The following is a 26,633-nucleotide window of genomic DNA, read 5'->3' as shown; positions in this document are numbered from 1 at the left end:
CCCCTCATAGCACGACTCTATTAGCGGAGGACGACAGATTAGAATTTCTGAGTACAAAGGGACGGTGAAAGAAGATGGGGAGAGCATAGTTGAACAGAATATATGGTGGGCACCAATATGTGCAGGAGTACCATCGGCGCTTATCGGACACACGCCACTTGAACAAACAGCATACAACCCCGAAACAATCCGGCGCATCGAAAAGTGAATCACATTGTGCTAAACGCCGGCAAGCTGGCAAATTTGGCTACAGTGGCCGCGCGCCATCTTCCTGCCCGGATAACACAGTGGTGACAATCTTCTATGAGAACCTCATTCTCTGTGAAGACGGCGCAAATATCGGGCTCGTTTACCTTACAAGCGGAGAGGCGAGAGACAACACATTGATAAAATGGCCCCCAATCACCGCAGCTCGACAGCCCGCCCTTGTGAAGCACGACAGGCGGATCTAAAGCACTGCTAGTTGCTTTCAGCCAGCATTCTCGATAGAACACTTATGTTCCTTCATTAGATGCTACAGCTCCGGAGCTTCTCGGCTCATTGAACTTACCCAACGAATGAATGTTGACGCTTCGAGCACTTGAGCTGCATGATCAAGGCTTTCCCTCAAGGTTTTGCTCGCTGCTTCATCGCACAACTCAGTATACCCATGGCGTGCACCGTATGCTAGGATCTCCATTGGGTAATCGTGAATATGAAATCTTGCATATGGTATATCAGACGATTTGGTGAGTCCTATTCGCAGGTTGGGGGCACGTACTTCATGTTGAGTCTGCAGATTTCCATAGCAGCATAAACTCTATATTTTTCTGCAGCTTCTGCGAGTCCGGCGAGAGTCTTGAAATGTACGAGGGTCAGGCTTGGCTGAGGCTGGCGATACATGTACTGGAACAACAGCTCCAAGACATCTGCAGACTCGGATAGGTTTACTGTCTCCTCGGCTACAACTTGAATTAACTCGTCGTCGGCGGGAAATCCCTCGGAGTAAAGGTGCAAGTTTTTACGATGGACCCTGAAAAGGACACCATCTGAAGACTTCACGCGTAAGTCAGCATCAGGCGATGAGACTGAATTTGAACCCGCATTGTCAGTGGACTAACTCAGGGGAGGAGTATGATAGATATACGGACACCGCTCAGATACCTGCTCTACACTCACTCCAGATCCAAAAGTGATGTCCATCTTATCAGCCAGTCGTCACTGCTTGAGGAGTTAGGTGAGATTCTGGGTGAATGCTCAAAAGCAAATTTATAGGTCTCGTAATTCCCTAGGAGGTTTATAGGTACCGTCTAGTGCACATGTGTTTGACCCCGTGCCCAGAAGTAGGATATATTGTGCCGTGAAGCTGCCCTTTGGGTGGACTGTTTCCCACAGTGAGAAACAGAAACTGGGCTGCAACTGGACCTCATCAGGAAAAAGGAATAATGCTACACAGTTCCATGTAGGTTTCATGGAACTGTTGTATAGTTGCATAGTCTCCCCTTACATAGTGCAGGTAGTCTTCAACCAAGACTTCATAGTGCATGTAGCATACCAGTAGCAATACATAGAGTTCTATTGTGTGTTCTGCAGAACTAAGTACATTCTAAAATTGTGTTGCCATGCCGTGCAAAAGTATGAATAGAACAATTATCACATTCGAGTAGAGTATCATAGGATCGTTAGAAACATGTATGCAAAATTTGTACGCTACACCCTTGAAGCAGTGCTTTCCAAGCTAGACCTGGATGTACAATTCTCAGAAATCCCAGACCCAACGAGGAAACAGCAACGCATAATTGTAGAGAGCTTGTCTGAGTAACCGTGCTGCTCAGCGCACAGCATGATGCCTAATAGATTCGTGAAAGTATGAGAACTGGGATAGAAAAGTGTATCAGTGGCATGATTTCAAAATCGACACACATACGTCCTGCATAGCCTGTAAGCCTCCATCGCAGAGCACAGGACATACTTCTCCGCTCCACAAGTTCTTCAAAGCGGAGTTTCAGTACATTGGCGGCCTCTGACGATGCATGAATTGGAACAGCGGCTCCAATGTGGACGCATTCTTGGTCAGATTGACGACCTCGTTGCTTAAAAACTCTACCCCACCGGAGAAGGCCTCGGAGCACATTTCTAGGTTTTTCTGATGCACCTTCAATAACATGCCCTCAGAAGATCTAATAGTGATATCTGAGTCTTCCACGGAGACTGATTCTGCAAAATAAGTCGAGATTATACATATAGACAACAAGAAAGATATTGACAGCGCTCACACACTTGCTTAGTTGGGTAAATGGGTCGGCATTCTGGCGGGCGGGAGATTCAACGAAAACAGGTCTGACCTACACAGTTATATGTAGCTAAGCTCACCTTCAATGCGGCTTGCTGACACTTCAAACTATGCCTGCTAAGATGTTGTTCACCTCCAATGTCAGTGTACTACATGGTCAGAAGAACAGACTGGCGAAATGGGATGCGGCAGTCTGAGAGAGAGGAATGATATCATCAGAATGCATTAATACGTGGCACCCTCAGGCTGTTGACTGACCAGGTACTGTACGAGGTTCAGACAGCTTAACAGGCAGTGTTAATATCCGAGAATTGTACATGGAGGCGCATACGCATCCATGTCCCGATGCTCAGCTCTTCGCCTACAGGCTCGGCTGCCAAGTCTTCTGGTAAGTCGCACTTCATCAAATATATCTATATGGAATGTAGACATAGACCAAGCCATGTCATCAGGCTCTATGCTCACAAGATCAATTATGGTCCATCTGCGCGCGATGCGTGGTGCTAGCAGAAGCAGCGCACCGTCACACGCAACGGTCGTGTACAAGCAGATATGGTTCAAATTGGATATCTGACATACATTTATGTGTTTCTTTAGGTCAGTGACAAAAATTCTTCATTGATTTACGCGCCGCTATTCTCGAATAATCACGATGAGCCAGGCAAGCAAGTGAATGGAAGAGTCAGCAGCCTAGCATAAACCTCCGCCTGGGTGAGTGCGTCGACATCTGTCTTGGTCGTCGCGTTCAGTACTGACACGCTCGAATAGCAGCCGTCTGCAGCGACAACGTCACTTTCCGCGGGTAGCGTCGAACTCCCACACGTCCACAGATCCGTTCCTTCCGAGCTCGCCAGGTTGCGCGAGAAGACCCACTTATAGTCGCTCGCGGACGGGCAGCTGTTGATATCTGGGTAGTTGACGCTCACGATGACGCCTTCTGGGAGGAGAGGGAGGATCGGAAGATCAAACTCCAGTATAGTGTTGGTGTAGTGTGTGGTAAGCTCGGCGTAGACCCAGGACGACTCGGACGATGAGGCGGTGGGGTCGCTCTCGAGTGTGGTGTACGAAACTTGTGAACCAGTGCCACCAGAGAACGCCGTGGCTGGAATGCCTTCTTTGGCCGCTTCGCAGGCAGCACCACTACACGTGTGTGCATGAGCATGATAGCCATACAAATCACGCAACACTGCGGGACTTACACTGTGCCAGATATGAGAACTACAGTCCCGAGGTTATCTAGCTTACGAGTAAGCGACCGGCCACCAGATTCTATGGGGAAGGCGCTTACTTCCAATGTTTGGCCCGCTCACCACGAAGTCTGGTTTTGAGTGGAAGAATTTTGGTGCCAGGGTCTGAATGCCGTAGCGCACTGCATCCACACTGAAAATTTACGAGTGAGATTGTGTCTACAATGGATGAGAGAAAGACGCATACGGATAGGCATTGACGTAGTTCAGGTGAGCTAAATAGTCATCAGAAATGTATTCTTAGCCAAGCCAAGCGTAAACTTACTATTGCTCGCATTGAAGCCTTCCGGAGGAGAGCCTACGGGGCACGTATCGTACTCACAGGCCTCGGCGAGCGTCGTCGGGGTTGCAGTATCAGAACCGGTCCCAGACATGTTTTCCGCGGGACAAGAAAGGACGACCTTGGAGAGAAAAGATGCAGTATGTGAGCGCTATGAAGAGTGTCGTGCAAGGCAGCTGACGACATACATCGTATCCTGCCTCCGTCAACTCTGTATACTGAGCACGAATCTGCGCATCCGCCCAGCCATCGTCATTGGTGAGGATAAGGTTCCTCCCGCAGACGGTGGAGATACAAAGAAGTGCAAAACGGGTGGGCAGTGAGCGGGAGAAGTGCATCTTGGGGGAGCTCTGAGCGGAACCGACTACCGACGCCAAATTTATCTAAGCTCGAGGGGCAATGGCATGCGAGTCGCGGCGCATCTAGCCAGAAATATGGAGCTATGAATCACAAGCATGGCTTGACACGTTCGTTGACGTATCTTTAGGAGCTGTAAATCTATTGGCCCATGAGGATGCGAGAAGGTCTGCATTTAAAGTGGAAAACAGATACCTGCCTCTCGGTGCCTCCTGCAACGAACGTTCTTCTATATAGAAGACATGGATGGCTGCGCTAGCGCACGCAACGAAAAGTTCGCACACGTCAAGGTCGAGAGCTGGAAGGAGTGCCATAAACAGAGCATATATAGGTCAGCAGATCTTGCAGTATGTGCTTGCAATGAATCGCCAGAGATAAGCTACATCTCCATTGGGACCCTCGGTGAATCTATGCGTGGACCTTTCGGTTCCTGATGCTTCTGCACGCAAACGGTATGCCATGCTGCTGTACTATTGATAACTTGCATGGCCACTCACCATCATGTGGCTACGCCCCGCCGACCTGGAATCTAGATGTAACGTACGCTTCATCTTTGAGCCGGCAAGTCCGGAGCCGCATCACGAGGGGCTAGAAAGAATTTCTACGCGCTGGATTGACCAACGTGCAGCTCCTTCAGCCAAACTAAGAGTCATTCGAGGAGGACGCTAGAGTCTGACTGTGTAACTTCGAAAATAGCAAGACAAAGGATACGGATGAACTCGAGAGGTTGTATATAATCAAGAATATTTGTTGAGGAGCTTTAGATCTTGCCAGTGGTGATATAGGAGAAGGAGGTATGAATGAGAGCTCAATGAGGGCCTGAGCAGTGAGATGTCGACGCGGCGAAAGGGAATCAAGCGATGGACTCGAATGATGAACTTGTCCCCAAAATGGCAGATAATCGATGCAATTCCAGCCCATCTTGCTGTCTGACTTGCTGTTGGGCTGGAATTCTGCTTGCATCTAAGGACTCGTGAACGTATATACCCCTCAGCTAACAAGCAAGGCGATCATTTTTGGTGGGTATATGCCTGGTGGCTTCAGCTATCGATTCTTACGCTCCGGCAAATATCTGCGAGTCATGTCCCCGTCTCCAGTCGCATACGAGAGCTGGACACGCGAAGAACTCATAGCTCGGTTAGCTCAACTTGATTCAGATCCCCCAACGTCTCCTCAAAAGCCTCAAGCACAGCGGCAGCAACAGAAAGCCTTCGATTTCTCCGCACATCCTCGCCGTAAGATCGCTCTCAAATTCAGCTACAATGGCTCACAGTACTCCGGATTGGAGTATCAGAAGACGCCGACCAGTACCCCGACGGTCGAGGGTGTCCTATATGATGCTCTTGTGCATACAAGACTGATTGATCCGGCACTGGGCTTTGAGGGATGTGGGTGGGAGAAGTGCGGTCGGACAGACAAGGGTGTCAGTGGTGCAGGCCAAGTTGTGAGTCTCTGGATCAGAAGTGCCTTGAGGGAGACGGGGAGCACATCTCATCGCTCAGAAGTGGAACGACCAGAGACGACTAGCCTATCGAACGAGGTACAGCAACATCCACCACGCTCTTCGGAGGACGACACGGGGTTGGAGGGCGATTTTGCACTCATGGATGATTGGGACGAGCCGCCTACGAACGCGGCATTGCCCCCTCCGCCAAAGCAGATTGAGGAATTGCGGTACGTCTCTCAGCTGAACCACGTCCTCCCCCCTACAATCCGCATCATCGCCTGGTCCCCCGTTGCACCCGACTTTTCCGCCCGCTTTTCATGTCGCTACCGTCACTACAAGTACTTCTTCAGTCCGCGCGGGTTAGACCTCGCTGCGATGCAGGATGCGGCCTCACGCCTCGTCGGAGAGCACGACTTCCGCAACTTGTGCAAGCTCGACCCGTCCAAACAGCTTACCTCATTTGTGCGAAAGATTCTTTCTGCTCAAATCAACCCAGTCCAGCCGGACGGCGAGATCTATGTCTTCGACCTGAGGGGCACGGCGTTCCTCTACAACCAAGTGCGGCACATCATGGCGATCCTGTTCCTGGTTGGGACGCGGCTTGAACAATCATGCATCATTGATTCACTGCTCAACGTCGATCCAGAGAACCCGCGTCCCCCCGCCAAGGAGGGCGAATCTGTGCCTGCCGTCGTAGTCAGCAAGCCGGAGTACCAGATGGCGGACCCGCTACCGCTGATGCTTTGGGAGTGCGGATACGACCCAGCCACCGTCTCCTGGCGTGCAGACGCGTCCCCCGATGTGGCAGCGTTGGACACAGCACTCAGCCACCGGGACCTCTCGACAAATCTATACCACGGCATGCAGGGACTGTACGAACGCTCTGCGATTCATACGGCGCTGGATGCGCACTTTTTGAGTGCCGTCGCGGTACACCATTCGCCCCCGCCACAGTACTTCCCTGTTGGCGCGCCGAACACGCAGCAGGTCCCCAAGGGCAGCGTGCTGAATGTCCCGCTTGGTGCAGGCACGTTTCGGCGGGGCGCAAATTATGTACCATTGCTCAAGAGGCCGCGCGCAACCCTAGCGGAACTGGTGAACGAGAGATGGAGAACCGGGAAAGGCGCGAGACAAATGGAACGAAGGGCGCTGGCGGCACAGGCACAGGACAGCAATGACAAATTACAGCCCGAGGGCAAGATGTCCGCGTAATTTTGTCGTTTTTGGACTCGCTACATTTGCTAATCGTTCCTTCCCTACGAGGTATGTTAGCTTATGACTTCCTTCCCGAGTCCTTGCCTCTGTCTCATAGTACCAACAGCATCAAAGTGTTGGGTGCCATTACACCACGTTGTATAGTAACTTCTAATCTAGACATGCACTGTGTATCGAACGAGCTAGATAAAGGCACCTCTTGGAGCCTAGATAATTTGCAAGCACCACTTCCTAATCATGGTCCGGGCGTCGTCATGCGCAGATCGTCGACCACCCTTCCCACTTGACCCGGCCGTCTTGGATCTCTAGGATCCGCTCATATAGTGCCTTCGCCACAGGTCCAGGTCCACCCTCATAGTCAGGAATACGAATGTCCTTGCCATTGTATCCTATGCGCCCTACGGCTGTGACGATCGCTGCTGTGCCCACCGAGAAGGCTTCAAGCAGACGACCCTCTGTGTCCCACTGCACAAGGTCACTCATTGTGATTGTGCGCTCCTGCGGGTGCAAGCACACTCCATCGGGTATTTGGGGTAATATTGTGCGCGAGGGATGCGCTGCCATGAGGGCGAGGCAAGAGTCGCGCGTGACACCCGGGAGGATCGTGCCATCCAACGCTGGTGTGATGACGTCCCAGCCTGTGGAGTTGAAATGAGAAGCTGCGTTGCTTGACAGGAGGATCATGTGGCATACCGTCGTCATCTCGTTTTACTACCACGAAGAAGTTCATTGCACCTGCTTCCGTCACTTGTTCGCCTAGCAGCCACAGGACTTGGTTGTATCCCTGCCTCTCTGCGTCTTTGAGCGGCTTCATTGTTGACCCGTAGTTCAAGGAGAGCTTGTAGCATCCAGTACCCCCGGGCCATGCGCGAACATTCTCGCCGACCGCGAGCAGAGACGTTGGGCGCATACCCGAGCGGAAGTAGGGGCCGGCGGGTGAGCATATGACGTAGAGCATAGCTTGGTCAGATGCTGTGACCCCAAGGGCTGCATTTGCACGTAACGATGAGAACATTGAGGACTCAAGTACAAGTAAGGAAGACGAGCTTGCCTGGTCGTGTCCCAATAACAGTGGGACGGATGTAGAGGCTGTATCCCGAAAGTTTGGGTATCCAGCGCTCCTCGATGGTGACCAACCGTCTGATGAGGGTGATGAGTGCGCCAGTGTTGAATGCCTGAAAATTTTTCTAGATGGTTGGGTGGTGAAAAGTTTGGAAGAAATGGTCTTACTGGGAGAGCAACGCGGTCTACGGATCGTTTAATGCGCGCCATATTAAGCTCGGGCCTGAACAATCTGGTCTTTCCGTCTGCACCCATATAGGCCTGGAGGAATGTTGTTGCATGAGCTCGGAATGACGCGAAAGATTTCTGGCTGTACCTTCATGCCCTCGAAGACACTAGTGCTATAATGGAAGCAAGAGCTGGCGGGGTCTAGGCAGATGGGTCCGTATGGCTTAATTTCTGGGATGGACCAACCGGTCTGAGGATGGAAAGTTGCCACTATCATATGATCGGTCATGACCTTTAGGAGAGATGTCGATGAGACTGTTCCGGACAAAGTGCTTGGGCGTACCTGGCCAAACTTTAGTGACTCTAGGGGTGGGATCACCTTCGGTGCGTCGGTCAAGGTCACCTTCACTTGGGACGCCTGCAAGAACATGAGTCGATTCATGTGCAAAATAACAGTGGCCATACATCGAGGTCCCAGAGGCTGGTGCTGGGCTTTGCGGTGGGGATGCCATTTGTCACATTGCCGTTGGAGAAGATGCCCATGACTGGAGGTGATAGCTATGGAGGGAAAGGCCAGCAGGAAGAGCTCGGTGAGTAGGATGACTGCTGGGGTTGTTATAATGGGGAGGAGTCATTTTGAAGGGGATCGAGATGCCCAGAGCGAGACAAACAAATTGTTCTACCGAATACCCGGGGCATACAGTACTAGTTTCTGCAAAACTTCTGGTGGCTGAAGGAGCCCGCCGTTCCGGTTCCCTTTCGCGGATCACGGATCGATCACAGACTACGAGGAGATAGCGAGTGAAGAGGTAAGTGAGAACAACCGATGCTTCGTGCTGCAGCAGTCACTCTCTGGCCCGCTGTGTTGCGATCTCTCGGTCGATATATCCTAAGCCCCGAAAATGGAAATTAATATTCCCCCTGGCCCCTGGGGCCCTAACCGCCGAACCAATGACTGGCTGCGCGTCTAATCGGCCGATCGTCTGACACGGTGAGCGCCAAGCAGACGCCAGCCGTGGCAACTTGAACTGCGACACAAATATTCAAGTTTGATTACCGAACCAGTAGTATATTATGGGTAAGAAAATTCCTCGCATCTAGCTACGTCAGGAACATTACTAGCAACAAAGTCCGTCTTGGTTTTTCGTGTCCACGATGCCACACCGACCGTTCGGTTCTCGCTCTCTCGGGTCAGCACGAGGAGGTATAGCAATAGAGCTTCTAGTATGTCGCCTGCATACGTACTTATGGTAAACAACTTGGGCGATGCCACATTTTGAGAGATTTTCATGAGCTTCTCAGGTTCAGGCGCTATCAAGATGGCCTCGTTGATACACCATTCAACAAGAAACAGTACTCGCAGGTCGCTATCGAACAAAGTAGCTGACAAGCGTGCTCGGATTCGTTCCAGGCGGTAAATTTTGTCTTTGAAGTATAAATCCCCCCGTCCACAGGAAGCAGACAACGACCACAGTCCTCAAATACTCTCTATAGCTACCACTGCGATTCAAAATTATACTATGCACAGTATTCCACTTGATATTGCCGAAGTACCACTCTAAAACTACATCGAGATCTCGCGTCTGACAGTAAGCGTTGTTCACCGTCACGGTGAGTGCAGCCACTAGACTAGGTAATTGTACTCCCCTATGTTAATTGAACCGCTTGCACTCACCCCCCTCCGTCTGCATAGCGTGCAGGCTCAAATTGGCCCCGGCCTATTTCCTGTTTTCCCACTTGATATTTTTGCGCAGATCATCGATGCACTCATGCCGGCGACGCGGCCAAACCACTTTGACCATATTCGGGCACTATGCGTATCCTCCCTAGTCTGCAAAGCATTCGTGCAAAAATTCAGGATCAATCTAGTTTCCCTATATTGAAACAGAGAACAAATGGACCCCGCACATGCAAGCTTACTTCAATCGCATACGCAAGATCTACGTCAAGAATTCTCATCCACAAGACGAGCTCGCTCGCTTGATCTCTATCATTCTTCCTCGATCAATATCATTCGTGGAAGAGGCTCTGCATCTATGGGGGCATCATGGGAGCATTCGCCGTTTCAGCCATGTCCTCCCGCGTGTTTTTGTTTCTACTCATCCATCACCGCTCTGCGTCTTTATCAATGTCGGTTCGGCGCATTTTCTGTATTACAACGCAAGTCGTCTGTGCTCTTCATCGGCTTTTGCACTCGCACATCTTGTCTGTGCGGTGGCTGCATCCCGGAACCTGGAATCCTAGGCTAGGTCCTTGCCTTCGATTAACCGAGCTAGTCTGCATTCGACTCTGGAAATGGGCCTCTCCTCGAATGGCCGTGCACCATGCCATCAGTAGAAACCATGGTCCCTTTGGATCTACGCTATTGCGATGTCGCTCTCGTAATACACTCTCGTCACATAAGTCTGTTTAGATTCTAAGAAGATTTGACTGTCTCATATGCAGGTCAGCTGAAAGGTAAGACATTAATAATGCGCTGCTGCCTCTGTCTTGACGTGGCCACTGTTCTTTAGTGAACGAGGAACAAGACGCGATCTGTCTGGGGTTCATGCCCACCAGTGCTCCACATCTCGCCAAGCTGTGCATCAAGCTAGATCGTGAATGACGGGAGCGTCTTTGTCTTCTCAGAACAGTGGACTTTATTGAGCGACTGTCCTGCAGACGTCTCTAGCATCCTGAACTCGCCAAAGAAGCTTTAAAAGAACTTGCTGACAAACATATATCACGATGGAAGGTCCTTAACACACTATGGACGGATGCTTTATTCAAGTTTATCAAGGGAGTTCGTATCAAGCTGAGTCACTGTATACTCAAGGTAAGCTGTCAGGTGGCAGTTCGAAAAAAATGTTTCTTCGGCTGTCGCAATCTAATCTACTTGACAATTTTTGGCACAAGTAGTCTTCTGGGTGTTGAAAGGGTTGATGACGTTGGAACCATAGTTACAAATTTACGGACGCCTTTTGAGTCATGATATCACGAGCGACACACATTTGGATTTTCACGCTTTCCATTTATTATATCAGATCTGATTTTATCCATACAAATTACTGAGACTTACTGCGGTTTATGAAAGCCTATTGCATATGTATGCACAACTTCAACGACTGAGCGGATCTTATGATCAATAACAATAGCTTATCTTATCAGATGCCGTTCATAGCCTTCAATCTAATCTTGGCGCCGCTCAATCTAGGTTAGTCCCGCCGATTAGGCAACTGAACTTGAACCTGCACTTCTTACTTGCTCTTGCGCTCATTCACAAAATGTCAGAATTACATAACAGCTCAACAGAACAGACAAATACGTCACTCCACAATGATGTTATAACCACCCTTGAAGCACGTATGTCTGAAACTTACTTTGATGCGCGTTCTCGGGAACTTACTGCCAGTGTGGCGTTCAGCGAAGTTAAAGACCACCAATCTTCCTGAGGTGGAAGAAGTGCAACCTCTATCATACCCCAACGCTGATAATGGTCAGAGATATGTCTACCTCTCATAAAATTTTCATTCACGGAATATATGCAGAGAGACTGACTTTCGTCCTCCCGTTGTTTCTTGTATAGAATTCGCGTCGTTAACTCCGATCCGGACCTACGAAATGAACGAGGTTCGTATTTTCACTTCGTACATTTCTTCTTGAGTGTCATTCTCACACGATATAGAGTCTACTGGATGAAAGCATGCCAAATCGGCCTTTGATTGCGCCACTCATATCCATGCAATCCCTGCGTTCCGAATACGAGGGCGGGTCCCAACTCTTCGTGAAGCAGATTGACTGGCTCATCAAGAACGGTTATGTAGGCATCAGACGCGCTAGAGGAGACGGTCAGTATCGCTCCATCTGCATATTTTTGCTATACTCAGCGCGCCCCGTACGATAGGCGATTGCTTCTACCGATGTATGCGTTTCGTCCCTTGCTAACGCTTACCTCACTCAGAGCTGACCATTTACAGCTCTGGCATTTGCGTATATCGAAAGAATACTATTCGCTCCTGACAAGCCGTTAGCTGTGACGAGCGCAATCTCTGCCCTCGAGGCATCGCAACCTCTGCTGGAGGCAGCTGGTTTCCAGCGGCTCGTATTTGAGGATTTCTACGACTGCCTCGTTTCCGTAATCAACAAGGTCCTAACTCCAGAGGGAGACGGCCAACTACTTTCACCTGTTACACTTTTGGAGGCCTTCAACTCTCCCGAAGGTAATGCTCCTTCACAGCTGGCCGTGGACCTTCATTTAATTTAAAGTAGTGTCTAACTCGATCGTCGTCTACTTTCGACTTCTCACGTCCGCTCAAATCCGTGCGGACTCGGAGCAGTATGCGTCGTTCCTATTCCATCCTGAGATCGGTGAGCCAATGGACCTGCGCGATTTCTGCGAGAACTTCGTAGAAGCTGTCGGCAAGGAGGCTGGTGCGCTCTTACCATCGCTCTACGGGTACCCGCACTGAGATCATGACCCTAGATCATGTGCAAATCACAGCGCTATCTCGCGCTCTCAAGGTCAATATCAATGTGGCCTACCTAGATGGACGCTCTGAAGAGGGTAAGGTCGATTTCGTTGACTTTCAAAACGTGGACGAGCCAGGCACGGAGCCTGTCATCTTACTGTACAGGTGCGTTCGCCACATTTTATTTTTGCAATGGAGGATTGATACCAGAATTCGCCATAATTTGTAGACCTGGACACTATGACATTCTTGACAGGCGGGCCGTAGAACCGCTTGAATGAGCCAAGTTGAAATAATTGTGATAATTTGCGCGGGTCAAACGGCTCAGTCGTCGAACCGGAATGCTATGCTTTGACATACCGAAGGGGATCAATGTATATGTACTGAGTGCATTATAATCACTTCGCATTATAGCATGAGTCAGTAAGTACCCCGGCCCCTTACCAGAATAAGCAACTGTGCAATAATGCAACAGTCACTCATACAAGACGCGGCGATGGAGATTGGCTCGGCCGCGCTTTCATTATAGAGCCGGTCGAGGTTCGCTGATCCAGAAGCAACTCCATATGAACACGTACGTCACTACGATATAGTTAAGGCACACCACCTCGGGTCCAACGTACACAACAGAGTCAACAAGAAAGTACGGCAGAAATCTCTGAGCATCATTATGAACCGCACCAATTCCCAGACTTTTCGAGTTAACGACCAGTCTTCTCAAATCAGCACCATAGACTCAGAGCGCGCATTTGGCACCATAATTATAGCATCGCATCTAATATACAAGTCACTGGAGATATTCTGCCCCGAGTACGAGGCAGGGAGAAAGTCCTGTGTAGATTCGCCCTATGCCTGCGATGGCCCAGGGTTGTGGTTGTGCCGGTATATGTACGCGTCCTCTGTGGGCGGGTTGGCCTTGAACAATCTGCCCAGACGCTCATCTGCACGCCACGAAATGACTAACCGCCGAGTGAACAGAAATAACAGGGAAGCACGCACAACTTGGATCAGAGTCTATGTGGTCAAAATGTTTCAACTCCCAGCGCGTTCCGGCAGCTTGCTCGTCTCTCCGCCTTTGTCGTTGTTCGTTCTAGGATATTTAGTATTGGCCAATAAGTCGACATCCAGAGATGGTATGCCACAGAATGAGCGAGCCCACCTCAATCTTGCTCTTCTCCCTGGCGGCCGTTTCGAAGTCGCCTTCGCGGATACCTCTCGCGACCCACTTCCAGAGCTTCCTGCTTTCCCAGTCATCCATGTCATCGACGTTCTTCACAGTTACCTCTTCTTTCGGGCTCGTAACGTCCGTGAAAATTTGTCCCGTTCGGATGTCTTTCGATGTAAGGTGCCATAAACCCTCGAATGTATGCACAGGATTTGTTGTCCTGGGAGGGGATACGGATGCCTTGAACGTGTGCGACTTGCCTGAAAAGTAGCCCTTGCCTTTGTATTCAATCTGTTCATGAGTCAGACCCGACTCCATAAACGTGAATAAATGAACACCGACAGTAGACAGCCATCCGGTTGAACTCTGGATATAACTGGTTTCACTCAACTCGACGTACGGCGAGCCGTACCATAGCCCATCGATGCGTAGCCGTGGGAGTGTGATCAAGAACTCTTCTTTCCCGCCCTCGGGCAAGTCCACAGTCAAGACCGCATGTCCAATCTGCTTTACGATGATGCTCCCACCTGGGTATGACATGATTAGTATATTCGTCGACAAGAGGGCGGGAGATGTCAGACACCTACCGCTGAAGCTAGTCTTCTGTGCATTGTGTCCTTGTAACGCGATCCCCTTGGCCTTGTTCGATATGTAATATGCGGTGATGGGCGGATGATGAGATACTTGTTCAACTACAAGATCTGTTTGGCCTCTTCCTTGAAGATCGGGCCAGTATCCGTAGAAGAGTCTGTTTAATCCTCAGTAGGTGTTCTTGGAATGACCTTGCGAAAACTCACTCTCCAAGAACGGGATTCAACGGCCTGAATGTTGTCAGTATCATTTTACGAAGGATGGATGAATATCATTACTTCTTCTCTGAGCCAAGCTTCTCGTTACGCGATGTATACTGTCCCTTCAAGGTGCTCTGTACACAATAGTCAGGACAGTGCATAACGACCTGACAGACTCGGAACTAAGACAAAGTACAATAAAGGACGCACGATAAACCAACGTAGCACCCGAATCGACCTGTCCTCATCACTTTTTGCCTCCGTTATGGCAGAGAATAGCTCTGGTCGCTCACACCAGTACGCTGTTTGTAGAGCAGCAACAATAAGCACACATCAACTCAGCGTAAGCCATTTATACAGACCGGGGAACTCAGTGAGAGAAATCGGTGACAGGATGAATGGTGGTGCAGTCAGCGAGGACAGATCACCAGAAAAGGCGGCGATTCTGGTGGTGGGCACAATAAGAACATTGTAAGCGGCTGACATTGTAATGAAGTACTGGATATGGATACGCACGACTTTAGAAACGACGCCCAGCTACTCTTCTGGGCCTGAGGAACGGCCTGTTCGGGGTGCGGGGGCAATGGGGACGAGCATTGTTACACGTACAGAGGAAGATCAGAGGATCAGCAAGCGCTGTCGCAGAAACACAACCGAGACTTGCCTCGCCCACGGTTTCGCTGTTCGGAGAGTCTGTCATCGTTGCTGCGGGGTGAGCGACGGTCGTGAGGAATAGCGAGGACGAAAGGGTATAGACGGGAGGATCTAGGGCGAGGGAAGGTACAAGGTCGAATGTTTTGGCGCCAGTCCATCGCCGACAGTATGCCCCACGTGCCGGGATCACTCCATCGGCAAAATATCTGCACGGCTGCGCGCCGCGCCACCTTCACGTCGACCGCGCTTGTCACCGCCTCCCGTCTGCACTCAGGGCTGGCTCCCCTCTTCAGCTCATCCCGCAGCACACATGTTACATCACTAATAGCAATAAATATTCATAACGTTCAGGAAGTCCCATCGTCTCTTATAATACACGTTGGTCAAGATACAGCATACGTGAACATCGAAAACTGCAGAGACGAACAACGGCGAGCGACGGGCCTACACGGCAGACTAGGGCAACGGCCAGACGAGATACGTACAGTACACACAAGCGCGAGCATCGAATTGGAAACGAATGTGTTTTGAGCTAATTATCGATGACGAGACCGGGACCAGGCGGGGGAGACTATTATCTAGCGGGCTGTGGTTTGACGAGGTAATCCGATACGAACGGCTGACGACAAAGGGAGACGTGGTAGGTATCACGATGTTTTGTCACTCGTCATCATCGTCCCCGTCGCCGCTACCAGCGCTGTCCGCCTTCTGGCCCTGTCAGAGACGTCAGCTACATCGTGGCGCACAAAGAATGCTATGATACAAACGTCGTAGTCGGTCTTTTCCTTCTCTGCACGTGCTTTGTCTCTCGCCGCTTGCTCAATATAAGGCTGCATATAGGCATAGGGGTACGGCTATCAGCACTGCATCTTTTGTCCATGATACACTACCGCTTACCTTCTTCTCCGACTCGTCGAGCTCCTTCCACTTCGCGCCCAGAAGCTTTCCAATTTCACCTATAGAACGCATATAGTCAGCCTCGATCCGCCCCTAACGCCAATAGATCAATGAACGCAGCGAGGTAGACTTCCTGCGCACACATAGACCCGGGAAAACTCACCGAAACCGGCGTCGGGATTCTCAGCTTTGATTCTCTCCCTCCAGTCTTGACTAAAGAACATATACGCAGACAATGCACGCTTCGGCGCCTTAGGGTCCTTCTTGGCTTTCGCCTTTGGGGCCTTCTCGGCCTTGTCGGCGGCCTTGCGCTATTGGCATCAATGTATACGTCGAGAGAAGTTCAAAGGTGCAAGTGGAAGTCATCAGAGGATATACAAGGGATGGGGCGAGTTAAACACGAACCTTGGTTGATTTGGTCGTCTCTTTCGGCATCTACACAGCATTAGACACGTCAGCAGCAAATTCTACACGTCCCATACAAGTGACGAAGGTGAGAGGGGGCGAACTACACGCAGGGACACGCGCGCGTGGACGCGTCGCGACGCGCCTGCAGTTCAGAGGCAAATAAACCCCCAACGCTGCCGTCGTCGCCGTCAACGACGACGACGATCGGATAGTCATCAGATAACGCCCTAGTATGCATATGAACCCACCTTGACAATGAGAAAAGGGAGAGAAAGGATAAAGCTAGTTATGAGTTTTGGAGAGGGTGGCAGGCGATAGGCGCAGGCACAGTACAAGCCGGGTACGCTGTTACACTGGCTGGGCTGGCTGGTGGGAGGGCTGCCTTGGTGGGGCGCAGGCTCTGCGCGGGCAACTCATTCAACGGATTACGTAAGCTTCACGTGAAGATTAGAGCGCGAGTGCGCACAGACCAGTTGTGAAAGCCGCGCGGCCTGAGCAACCCGTCTGTATAGTGTACGGGAGGGCAGAGGATCGAGCAGTGCCAAGGCAATATGATTGTCAAACAAATTGTCGTACAGTTTCCAAGCCTAGTCAGATATAAAGACTAGACAGTAGAGTCGCAGAATTGGTGAATATAGAGATATAGCGAGGGGTGGCGAGGGGCTTGGATATGAGCGCTGGAGGACCCTTGTCACTTTGCTGTACTACCGTTCTTCAAAATTTGCCCATTTTTGTGTACCCATGACTCGAGCTGGTATCGATCGCACTGAAAGACCAAAAGTGATTACACGGCGTTTCGAAGAAAGTGTTCACCATTCTTGCCCTCTGGCGACGTGCTTCACGTCCCACTCGCTGTCCGAGTCGCACCATGGCCTCTGCAGCCACCATCGAACTCGCACAGACAGGCAAACGCGATTTACTGATTTCTCTGGAAAAGAGATACCAGGAACGATGGGTGGCGGAGCATCTCTTTGAGGTCAGCGCACCGACGCCGGAGGAGACGGAAGGGTTGTCGCCTGCGGAAATCAGAGAAAAGTTTCCGAAGTGGTTTGGTAACTTCCCGTATCCATACATGAATGGCTCTCTGCATCTAGGACATGCCTTCTCCATCTCAAAAATCGAGTTCGCAGCTGGCTTCCACCGCCTGTCGGGAAAGCGTGTCTTGTTTCCTCTCGGATTCCATTGCACAGGAATGCCAATCAAGGTGCGCGTCCAAGACTTACACGACTTTCCACTTAGGCTTATGCTATGTGCAGGCAGCATCAGACAAAATTCAGCGGGAAATCGAGATGTTCGGATCTGATTTTAGCGGTTTTGTGGCAGAAGATGTACCTGTTGCCAACACATCTGCAGCGCCTGCCAAGGCAGTAGACAAAGCTAAGAAAGGAAAGGTTGCAGCTAAAGCGACTGGCCTGCAATATCAATTCCAGATCATGGAGTCCATGGGCATACCTCGTGCGGATATCAGTAAATTCGCAGATCCTTACTACTGGTTGAAGTATTTCCCCCCAATTTGTGTGGTAAGTACATCGTCGGCTATTTATGTTCTCTGCCTCACAAGTCACAGGCAGACAACAATGCATTCGGGTCGCGTATTGACTGGCGCCGCTCGTTCATTACAACAGATGCCAACCCTTACTACGATTCGTTTGTGCGATGGCAGATCAATAGATTGTACAGTCTAGGCAAGATCAAATTCGGAGAGCGGTACACTATTTACAGCCCGAAGGACGGACAGCCATGTATGGACCATGATCGGTCGGAGGGAGAGGCACTCGGACCACAAGAGTATACGGGTATTAAGATGCATGTCGTCACCTGGAGTGACGCCGCTGCGAAGGCAATCGAGGGTAAAGTCGGTGGGAGAAAAGTGTTCCTGGTCGCGGCCACCCTAAGGCCGGAAACAATGTGTGTTCTCTTTTGTCGAGCTGAGATTGGTATACTTAATAATGTTTAGGTATGGCCAGACAAACTGCTTCGTCGGCACTGCAATAAAATATGGCGTGTTTGCAATCAATAATGATGAAGCATTCGTGTGCACATATCGAGCCGCGCGGAATATGGCATTCCAAGGGACTACCGATGTGCGTGGACAAGTACAGCAGCTCCTGGAGATAGACGGCTCTGTTCTTGTTGGCACAAAGATCAGCGCACCCTTCTCAATCAATCCGGAGGTCTATGTTTTGCCAATGGACAACGTGCTTGCAACAAAGGTTGGGCTCTCTCATGTGGCTTTTCTTAGCACTGCTGACGCTGCCTACAGGGAACTGGAGTGGTTACGTCGGTCCCATCCGATTCTCCGGATGATTACCAGACCCTCATGGATCTGCGCAAGAAGGCTGAATTTTACAAGATCGACCCCTCATGGGCATCGTTCGACCCAGTGCCCGTGATCACCTCCCCCACGTATGGTGACATGATTGCACCTGCCATTGTAAAAAAGCTGAAGATCCAGTCGCAGAAGGATATCAAACAGCTCGCGGAAGCGAAGGAGATTGCGTATAAGGAAGGTTTCTATTCCGGTACGATGCTTGTCGGCGAGTTTGCAGGCCAATCTGTACAAGATGCCAAACCGAAGGTCCGCGAGAGCTTGATTGAGATGGGTCTCGCATTCGCGTATGCGGAGCCCGAAGGCCTCGTCATCTCCCGAAGCTCCGATGAGTGTGTGGTCGCACTAATGGACCAATGGTACCTGGATTATGGTGAGTCAGCATGGAGGGCAGAAGCGGAAAAGTACGTGCTATATTGCCTTGTACTTTCGTTGCTTGCATAGCTCACACTATCAAAGGGCATTGGCTCGGTTGGAGACTTTCCACGCCGAGACCCGCAATGGATTCGAGGGCGTCCTTGCATGGTTGAATCAGTGGGCGTGTGCACGAAATTACGGACTCGGATCCAAACTTCCTTGGGATCCAACGTTCTTGGTAGAAAGTTTGAGCGATTCGACAATTTACATGTCATATTATACAATTGCGCACTTACTTCAAGGTAAGCGTGGTTTCAGTCCTCTTTTAGTGCTCTTTACGCGTCGCTCACAACTTTCACTCAGGAAACATCGATGGTACTAAACCCGGACTGCTCAATATCACTCCGGAGCAGATGACCGACGATGTCTGGGAATACCTGTATCGAAATGGTCCTTGGCCTGAGTCCGCAACGGTGCCAAAGGAAAAAATCGACACTATGAAAAGAGAGTATGAATACTTCTACCCCTTCGATGTTCGCTCCTCCGGCAAGGATTTGATTCCTAATCATCTGACATTCTGCCTGTACAACCATACGGCGCTCTTCCCCGAGGACAAATGGCCACTCGGTATGCGAACTAATGGCCATTTGATGGTGAACGGGCAGAAAATGTCCAAGAGCAAGGGCAATTCCATGACAATGCGCCAGTGCATCGAGAAGTTCGGCGCTGATGCCGCCCGCCTGTGTCTGGCAGACGCAGGTGACGGTATTGAGGATGCCAACTTTGATGAGATGACTGCCAACGCGAACATCTTGCGAGTGCATACTTTGATAGCTTGGTGTGAGGTACAGTAGATTGTGTGCTCTCATACTCATATATGTCAACTGTTGATACTCTAATCCTTGTCTAGGAAATGATGCAAGGCGCATCGAATCTCCGCCGCGGTGACAAGAACTTCCATGATCGTACCTTTGAGGAAGAAGTTTTCAACTTGATCAATATCACACAGAGACATTACCAAGAGTGAGTGAATTAAGACGATTTCAATTATGTTTCGCTGACATTCTGCCCAACAGTATGCAATATAAAGACGCTTTAAAATATGGCTTTTACGAGCTTCAGACCGCTCGCGATTGGTATCGAGAGGTCACCGCAGATGTTGGAATGCACGCAGACTTGGTTCAGTGGTGGATTCGCGTTGCGGTGCTACTCATCAGCCCAATTGCTCCTCACTTCTCTGAGCACGTCTGGACCACTGTCCTGCAGGAACCAAAGTCTGTGCATCTTGCTCGCTGGCCAGAGTCGCGGCCTGTCGACCAGGCTGTCCTCGACGCGGGGGTGTACATGCGTGGTACTATCAAGACGATGCGAGACGCAGAGCTTTCTCTGCTCAAGAAGATGAACAAAGGGAAGCAAGGGCAGGTATTGTATGATCCCACGAAGCCCCGTGCTGTGCGGATATATGTAGCGACGGCTTTCCCCGCTTGGCAAGACCAATGTGTACAGGCGGTAAAGGATGCATATGTACCCGAAGCCGACAAAGTTGACGACGCGAAAGTTCGTGAGCTTTTGACCCAACGTGGGTTGATCAAGGATAAACGTGCCATGCCTTTTGTGCAAGCGTTCAAGGTAAGTCATACTCGCAACTCTTCGCGCTTCCGTACCACTGCTGATTTCTGTAATCAAAGAAACGAATGACACAATTTGGCGCCCAGACCGCGTTCAACCGGACGTTGCCGTTCTCTGAGACACAGGTGCTTCGAGAAATTCTGCCCTATCTCAAGAAGACGTTGAATTTGGTTGACGCCGAGGTTATGATGGTGGATGTTGCAAAAAATGAAACCACAGGGAACTTCAGCCTCAGCATCATTGAGAGTGCAGAGCCCGGTAATCCTGCTTTCGAGTACCGCAATGTTTGAAGGAAATTGGCTAGTCAGGAATGTAGCATGATCCACATTTATCGTAGAATTTAGATGTATTGCACGTAATTCCGGAAACCAAACTCGTTGCAACGCAGACTCAGACCTCTTGAAGCCAGAATATAGATCCAGTCGGACTTCAATCAATGATGTTTTGAACTCGATTGGAACTCAAGTTAGCAGTTCCGTAGTGGTTGTGTTGCCGGCGCTTGCTATTAGCCAATGACGGAGTTTGTTGTTTATCTCGTGACCCTAGTCGCGCTCACACGTGATCGTGTTCCCGGGTGTCGCGTTGCGGCGCGCGAGACAAGCGACGTGTGTGGCTTGTACGGCTACCGTCCATTCAAAAGACCCATTTCTATCTGCTTTATGTCGTAAAATTTTGGAGCCAGAAATGCCTCTTGACTCTAAACTGAAAGCTTCGCGTAAAGCGGCATCGGATCGCTCGAGAAGTATATGAATTTCTTCATGGCCTCCTAATCTCTTCTGAACAGAATTTTGCAGAGTTTGAACATTCGGAGCCAATACCGTTAGGTCTGTTTGCAAGAAATTTCATCTGTGTACACACAATAATGAAAGTTGAACAGCCGAGGACTCTGACTCTGATTTTAATCCGGGCTCTTTCACGTACGAGCCTCCTAAGAAGGGCAAAAAAGACAAACGCGTCAAAGTTTCCGCAGGCACGTCAATTATCTCACACAGGAAACACAAGTTGCGAAGAGAACACCAAACAGCAATAGCGAAGAGTGTGTATTTGGACTCTTGCACTGCTGCATAATTTACGTTGCTGCTCGCAGGCTCAGGTTCCAAATTAGTAACAACTACTAATCCATTACTAGAATACTTTGGTGAGGATACATTATAATATTTATTTGACTATACTATACTATTATCTGGCAGCAACTCTGGATCTGCATTCAGCGTCGGAAGATGAAAATCAAACAGACAACGAAGAGCCGTCATCTGAAGATGAGGCTGGATCCGCAGAGGAGAATGTACAAGATATTCAGCCTGGCACAATGCTTAGAACATATACTGCTCTTATGCGACCATCTGAAGCGACCAGACTCCGAGATCATAAGAATGCACGTGTCGATTCAGTTACGGGCATGTCACTAAGATCCATTAGCCAGCTGTATTCACTGATCTATCTCTGATTCAGGGTCGGAAACGGAACCCGAGTCCGAGCTTGAATGCACTACAACTTCTACCGCTCTCAAGCGCAAATCCCCAGAGTCACCATTCACTATCGTCCAGCCTCAGTCGAAGAGACTGAGATTCGAGAATTCAGACAACTCTGTCACTGAATCTGAATCAGAGTTAGAGCTAGCTCCTGCCATAGAAGGTCGAAATAGATCAGCAGTCCATGTCAAGGATTACGGTGAGCGAGCCTTCCTTAGCTGTAGTAATAAGAATCGAACCAGAAATGCAGGACAGGCTACAAAATCAGGACCAAAAACCACGAAATCTACGGATACTGCTTCCGATACCGAATCAGATAGTGAAGCAGAAGTAGTACTTCACCGAGTGCGTACTTTGTTCTTGAATTTTGATGCATATATGACTGATCTCGTCGCTCTGCAGTCCCTCGAGCCAAAACCGGCATTTAAGCTTAAGCTCGATCAGCAGACTACTGGGCCACTAACCCTTGACAACTCTCACAGCGTCCCGGCTCAGATAAATACGTTCCTGAGGGATTATCAACGTGAAGGAATTCGATTCTTCTTCGAGCGATACAAAACGCGGCGCGGTGGAATACTGGGGGATGACATGGGATTGGTATGTTTTTGCTCGTGATTTAATGTAATTTTCATGTTGACTGACTGAGAATGCTTGTCACTCATTTTACATATGCTGGTTTTCTTAGGGTGCGTGCTACTTTCAGCTCTTCACTACCTATAATGACACTTGTGTAGGAAAAACAATACAAATTATCTCATTTCTCTCCGCCATAATGCAGAAGAACGGAGATAAACGTGACATTGACCGCCGACGAAAGCACGTCTCACGCCTCCAAGACGAAGATCCAAGCTGGAAACGATCACGGACTCTACCTCCTGCGAACGACACATGGCCGACATGCTTGATTATTTCCCCGAGTTCTGTTGTTGGTAATTGGGAGAGAGAATTTGAAACTGTGAGATTCTCGGACTCAAGTGTCATACGTTTCCCTGATCGACCAACGGAATCAGTGGGGATATTTCGAAGTCGGGATATATACTGGTCTTCCAAAGGAGCGTGCAGACGTGTTAAGGGATTTTAAGATGGGAAGGCTAGATGTCGGTACGAGGTTTCCCAAACTATGTGCAGCATAATCTAACCCATGTTTCAGTGGTGACATCATTTGAGACTGCCCGCAATGATATTGCACTTCTTGACGATCTGGCCTGGTCATGTATAGTCATAGATGAAGTACATCGTGTCAAGAATCCACGCTCGGCCCTCGCTGCAGCGTTCAGCCGATTTATATGCACTATAAGGTTTGGTCTTACAGGGACCGGTCAGTGGATGTCGCACTCTCATTGCAACATTAAAGATTAAGTCTTACGGGCAGCAATCCAAAATTCTTTCCAGGAATTTTGGACCATCCTTGATTGGGCAAATCCGGGGAGTGTTGGGACGAAAAATCAATGGGAAGGATTTGTTTCCAGACCATTGACTGTCGGACAGAGCAAGTCCGCTACAGAAGAGCAGCGTACCAAGGGAATTGTAAGTTATGTGTTGGTTATATCTCTAGATTTTTTCACACACGGAATGGCACAGCTCGTCGCTCAAATATTGACAGACAAGCTGTTACCAAAATTCTTCCTCAGACGGTAGGCACATGTCAAATGCTCAGTGCGCAATCTAAAGACTCACCGGGTAATAGTACCAAGGATATCATAAAAAACCAGGTATAGACTGAAGCGTGTGGGGTGGTATGTACTGTGTACTCATCTGGTATTTCCTAGCTGCCTGGGAAGGATGATCAAGTCGTCTTCTGTCCTTTGACTGCGACGCAAATTGAGGTTTACAAGCGAATTCTGAATATGGAGCCGGTCCAGAACATGATGCGGAAAGATGAGCCCTGTGATTGCGGGTCTAAAGAAAAGTCTGTTCACCGATGACAAGTTATCTGCGCTTATTGAGAGTTGAACTGCCTTTCTAGGAGAAGGAAGTGCTGCCACCCATTCGATCGGGGTGATTTGTTCAGATACCTTGTCACGCTTATCAAAATATCCAATCATCTGGCCTTGATTTTGCCTTGTAAGCGTTCATTACGATTGGTTTGGATAAGCCTGATTTTACTGCCATCCAGCGCCCTCCGATACGCCGGAGCAGGTATGACTGCGCTTTTGTATCCCTGATAAGCACGTCATTTGACGGCGACGTTGTGTCAGACTGCTAGGAATCGAGAGCTGTCCCGGATAGCGTTCGGGAACGAGACTATTCCAAAATATGGTCCATCTATCCTTACATCGAGATTCTGTGGTAAATGGACGGTGAGTGCGTCAGTGGCTTGCAGTTGCTGTGCGAAAAATAGACCATTCTACCCAGGTTCTAGAATCTCTGCTGGAGGATTGGAAGAAGGACGCCTTGAATAAGGTCTTGATCTTTACCAAGTCGATCAAATTGCTTGAAATGCTCGAATTTCATCTAAGATCGCGAAGTGAGATTTTACCGCAATTTACCGCAAATGCGGCGGATGACGTTGATGCATCTAATCTGCTAGACACCGGCTATGTAAAGTTAGACGGATCGACCAAAGCCAGTGACCGTGCGTCTTCTCTGGTGTTATTTTTTCTTTCAAATCCTCACTTCTTTCGGTCTATAGGTATGTCACTGATCGACAGATTCCACGAAGATCCACATGTATCCGTATTCTTGATTTCCACATTGGCTGGTGGAACAGGACTCAATTTAACTGGGGCAAACAAAGTCGTTATTTTTGGCGAGTCCTTTGGCTATGGACATTGCTTTTGAAACTCATACATGTTGTACAGACCCGAATTGGAGTCAGTTTACTCTTCTGTAATTTGTGGTACTCTCGATTCTCAGTAATGCTGACTCGACCATCAGACCCAGCGCATGATTTGCAAGCTATAGATCGCGCATACCGATTCGGACAAACGCGATCTGTATCCGTGTTCCGACTGCTCGGAGCAGGATCAATCGAAGAGCTGATTTATGCCCGACAAGTCTACAAACAACAACAGATGCAGGTCGGGTATAATGCGAGCTTTCAAACAAGGTATCGTAGCTCCTCATTTTCCGGAGAAGGAATCGCTCAGGGTCTTTTGTGTTTAGATATTTCGAGGGTGTTCAAGGGGAGAAGTCCAAGCAGGGAGAACTATTCGGTTTAAAGAATATCTTTACTCTACACGAGTCTGCCCTTGCGACCAAAAAAGCGGTAAGTTCAGCGGATCGTGCTCGACGTCGTGGGCACTCATACATTCGACGCGGCAGGTTGAGAAAGCGGTTTTATCCGACTTCAATTGGGCGCTTGCCAATGTCGATGCGAACAAATCAGGACTGAAAACGAAGCATGCCGCAGAGGCAAACGCCAAAGATGACGTATGTATTCAATGTGCTGTAAGTTTTGCATAGCCGCTCACCCCATAAATAGGATAACCTTCGTGGCCTTGATACTCTCCTTTTTGATGACGGTAAGTAATCGTGCCCCGGGTGTAGCAACGAAGACAGCGGCGCTCATAATAAATATTGCGTGATGCCAGGAATACCGGAAGTCGAGAAAAAGGACGACGGCATCCAGAAAATACTTAGCGATGTTGGGGTAACGTACATCCACCGGAACGCAGACTTGATTGCGGAAAGCGCCGTCGAGGGGCACAGGTTCCAATCCACGATGGAGGTACGCCAGGGTATCAATTTTCGCCGGCCGGCCGTCGTATACCTTATATTGTAACTGCAGGTCAGAAAAAAGAGCCGGAAGAATACTAAGCAAGCTAGGGGGTCCACTGCGTCCAAAGCGGAAGTAGAAGAGCAGTGGCCCCCTCAACGGCGCCATCACAAACCAAAGCCGACACCTGAAGAGAGGTGATTAAGGCTGTCTTTTGCGCCTGGCACGTACTCATTGAGATCATTCAGATTGAAGGCCCGCTTAACGTCCTTGATTGAACTCGGCTATATTGCTACTGCTGAGCATCTGTCGGCATTTCTAGAGCGATTGTAGGTTCTATGGTACAGTCATGACTGAACAATGGCTGATCTCAACATTTCAGCATGCGATGGTCGCTTGATGACCAGCAACAATTCTTCGCCGAACTAGATGCGTATCATGCAGCCAGGAACCGCCCCTCGTAAATATACTCCTGCGCCCCGTTACCTGTTTTCCCCCCTCATTTTATTACTATCTATCAATCTACATCGCATGTACACCTCATGTTATTCCTTCCGACTGCTCAAAGTAATAAGTTACATTAGAACGCATGTGGTAGGTCATCAATCACGTCGCCTTAATATCTTCCTTGATACGACCCGTCGAAACCCTCCCCGCCCCACTGCCCCATGTTCATGCCGAGGCCCATGTTCATGTTAGCACTCATGCCCGGCGGCATCATGTTGCCTCCCATGCCCATGTTACCCGCCATGCCATTCATGCCCATCATACCGTCCA

General features: G+C 49.6%; 8 protein-coding genes across 8 annotated transcripts; 4 read left to right on the top strand and 4 right to left on the bottom strand.

Annotated features, from left to right (window-relative positions):
- Window positions 1-2,919: 2,919 nt before the first annotated feature.
- FIBRA_06304 (uncharacterized protein) lies at window positions 2,920-4,137 on the bottom strand (the record flags this gene model as incomplete). The annotated part of the gene is made up of 6 exons (XM_012328035.1): window positions 2,920-3,412; window positions 3,472-3,508; window positions 3,561-3,652; window positions 3,707-3,734; window positions 3,785-3,920; window positions 3,988-4,137. 6 exons carry the CDS (start codon window positions 4,135-4,137, stop codon window positions 2,920-2,922), a joined length of 936 nt encoding a protein of 311 aa, XP_012183425.1.
- Window positions 4,138-5,183: 1,046 nt separating this feature from the next.
- On the top strand, window positions 5,184-6,815 carry FIBRA_06303 (uncharacterized protein; the record flags this gene model as incomplete). The annotated part of the gene is made up of 1 exon (XM_012328034.1): window positions 5,184-6,815. One exon carries the CDS (start codon window positions 5,184-5,186, stop codon window positions 6,813-6,815), a length of 1,632 nt encoding a protein of 543 aa, XP_012183424.1.
- Window positions 6,816-7,070: 255 nt separating this feature from the next.
- On the bottom strand, window positions 7,071-8,591 carry FIBRA_06302 (uncharacterized protein; the record flags this gene model as incomplete). Its single annotated transcript, XM_012328033.1, has 7 exons — window positions 7,071-7,456; window positions 7,512-7,805; window positions 7,849-7,993; window positions 8,049-8,141; window positions 8,197-8,340; window positions 8,392-8,466; window positions 8,514-8,591. 7 exons carry the CDS (start codon window positions 8,589-8,591, stop codon window positions 7,071-7,073), a joined length of 1,215 nt encoding a protein of 404 aa, XP_012183423.1.
- Window positions 8,592-11,648: 3,057 nt separating this feature from the next.
- On the top strand, window positions 11,649-12,777 carry FIBRA_06301 (uncharacterized protein; the record flags this gene model as incomplete). Its single annotated transcript, XM_012328032.1, has 7 exons — window positions 11,649-11,657; window positions 11,713-11,875; window positions 11,932-11,949; window positions 12,005-12,247; window positions 12,297-12,458; window positions 12,511-12,661; window positions 12,726-12,777. The coding sequence occupies 7 exons, from the start codon at window positions 11,649-11,651 to the stop codon at window positions 12,775-12,777; spliced, it is 798 nt and encodes a 265-aa protein (XP_012183422.1).
- A 565-nt stretch (window positions 12,778-13,342) lies between these two features.
- On the bottom strand, window positions 13,343-14,938 carry FIBRA_06300 (uncharacterized protein; the record flags this gene model as incomplete). Its single annotated transcript, XM_012328031.1, has 9 exons — window positions 13,343-13,437; window positions 13,496-13,586; window positions 13,656-13,952; window positions 14,004-14,188; window positions 14,249-14,409; window positions 14,459-14,482; window positions 14,531-14,586; window positions 14,663-14,754; window positions 14,815-14,938. The coding sequence occupies 9 exons, from the start codon at window positions 14,936-14,938 to the stop codon at window positions 13,343-13,345; spliced, it is 1,125 nt and encodes a 374-aa protein (XP_012183421.1).
- An 828-nt stretch (window positions 14,939-15,766) lies between these two features.
- Window positions 15,767-16,438, bottom strand: FIBRA_06299 (uncharacterized protein; the record flags this gene model as incomplete). The annotated part of the gene is made up of 5 exons (XM_012328030.1): window positions 15,767-15,820; window positions 15,874-15,936; window positions 16,004-16,062; window positions 16,167-16,314; window positions 16,409-16,438. The coding sequence occupies 5 exons, from the start codon at window positions 16,436-16,438 to the stop codon at window positions 15,767-15,769; spliced, it is 354 nt and encodes a 117-aa protein (XP_012183420.1).
- An 841-nt stretch (window positions 16,439-17,279) lies between these two features.
- On the top strand, window positions 17,280-21,016 carry FIBRA_06298 (uncharacterized protein; the record flags this gene model as incomplete). Its single annotated transcript, XM_012328029.1, has 10 exons — window positions 17,280-17,615; window positions 17,668-17,931; window positions 17,979-18,319; window positions 18,369-18,624; window positions 18,675-19,144; window positions 19,200-19,399; window positions 19,461-19,942; window positions 20,008-20,120; window positions 20,174-20,726; window positions 20,786-21,016. The coding sequence occupies 10 exons, from the start codon at window positions 17,280-17,282 to the stop codon at window positions 21,014-21,016; spliced, it is 3,246 nt and encodes a 1,081-aa protein (XP_012183419.1).
- Window positions 21,017-21,410: 394 nt separating this feature from the next.
- Window positions 21,411-26,320, top strand: FIBRA_06297 (uncharacterized protein; the record flags this gene model as incomplete). Its single annotated transcript, XM_012328028.1, has 29 exons — window positions 21,411-21,468; window positions 21,521-21,550; window positions 21,604-21,762; window positions 21,814-21,864; window positions 21,917-22,105; window positions 22,179-22,397; window positions 22,449-22,543; window positions 22,601-22,795; window positions 22,977-23,153; window positions 23,209-23,299; window positions 23,349-23,516; window positions 23,571-23,725; window positions 23,780-23,832; window positions 23,886-23,910; window positions 23,968-24,107; window positions 24,165-24,262; window positions 24,315-24,337; window positions 24,397-24,498; window positions 24,554-24,773; window positions 24,831-24,937; window positions 25,000-25,027; window positions 25,076-25,247; window positions 25,304-25,406; window positions 25,463-25,570; window positions 25,623-25,662; window positions 25,732-25,868; window positions 25,929-26,053; window positions 26,105-26,185; window positions 26,239-26,320. The coding sequence occupies 29 exons, from the start codon at window positions 21,411-21,413 to the stop codon at window positions 26,318-26,320; spliced, it is 3,231 nt and encodes a 1,076-aa protein (XP_012183418.1).
- Between the last annotated feature and the right edge of the window lie 313 nt (window positions 26,321-26,633).

Source organism: Fibroporia radiculosa (genome assembly GCF_000313525.1).
Source record: "Fibroporia radiculosa TFFH 294 genomic supercontigs, scaffold6648, whole genome shotgun sequence".
In the NCBI taxonomy this organism is placed as follows: Eukaryota; Fungi; Basidiomycota; class Agaricomycetes; order Polyporales; family Fibroporiaceae; genus Fibroporia; species Fibroporia radiculosa.
This window is presented reverse-complemented; position numbering and strand designations above follow the sequence as displayed.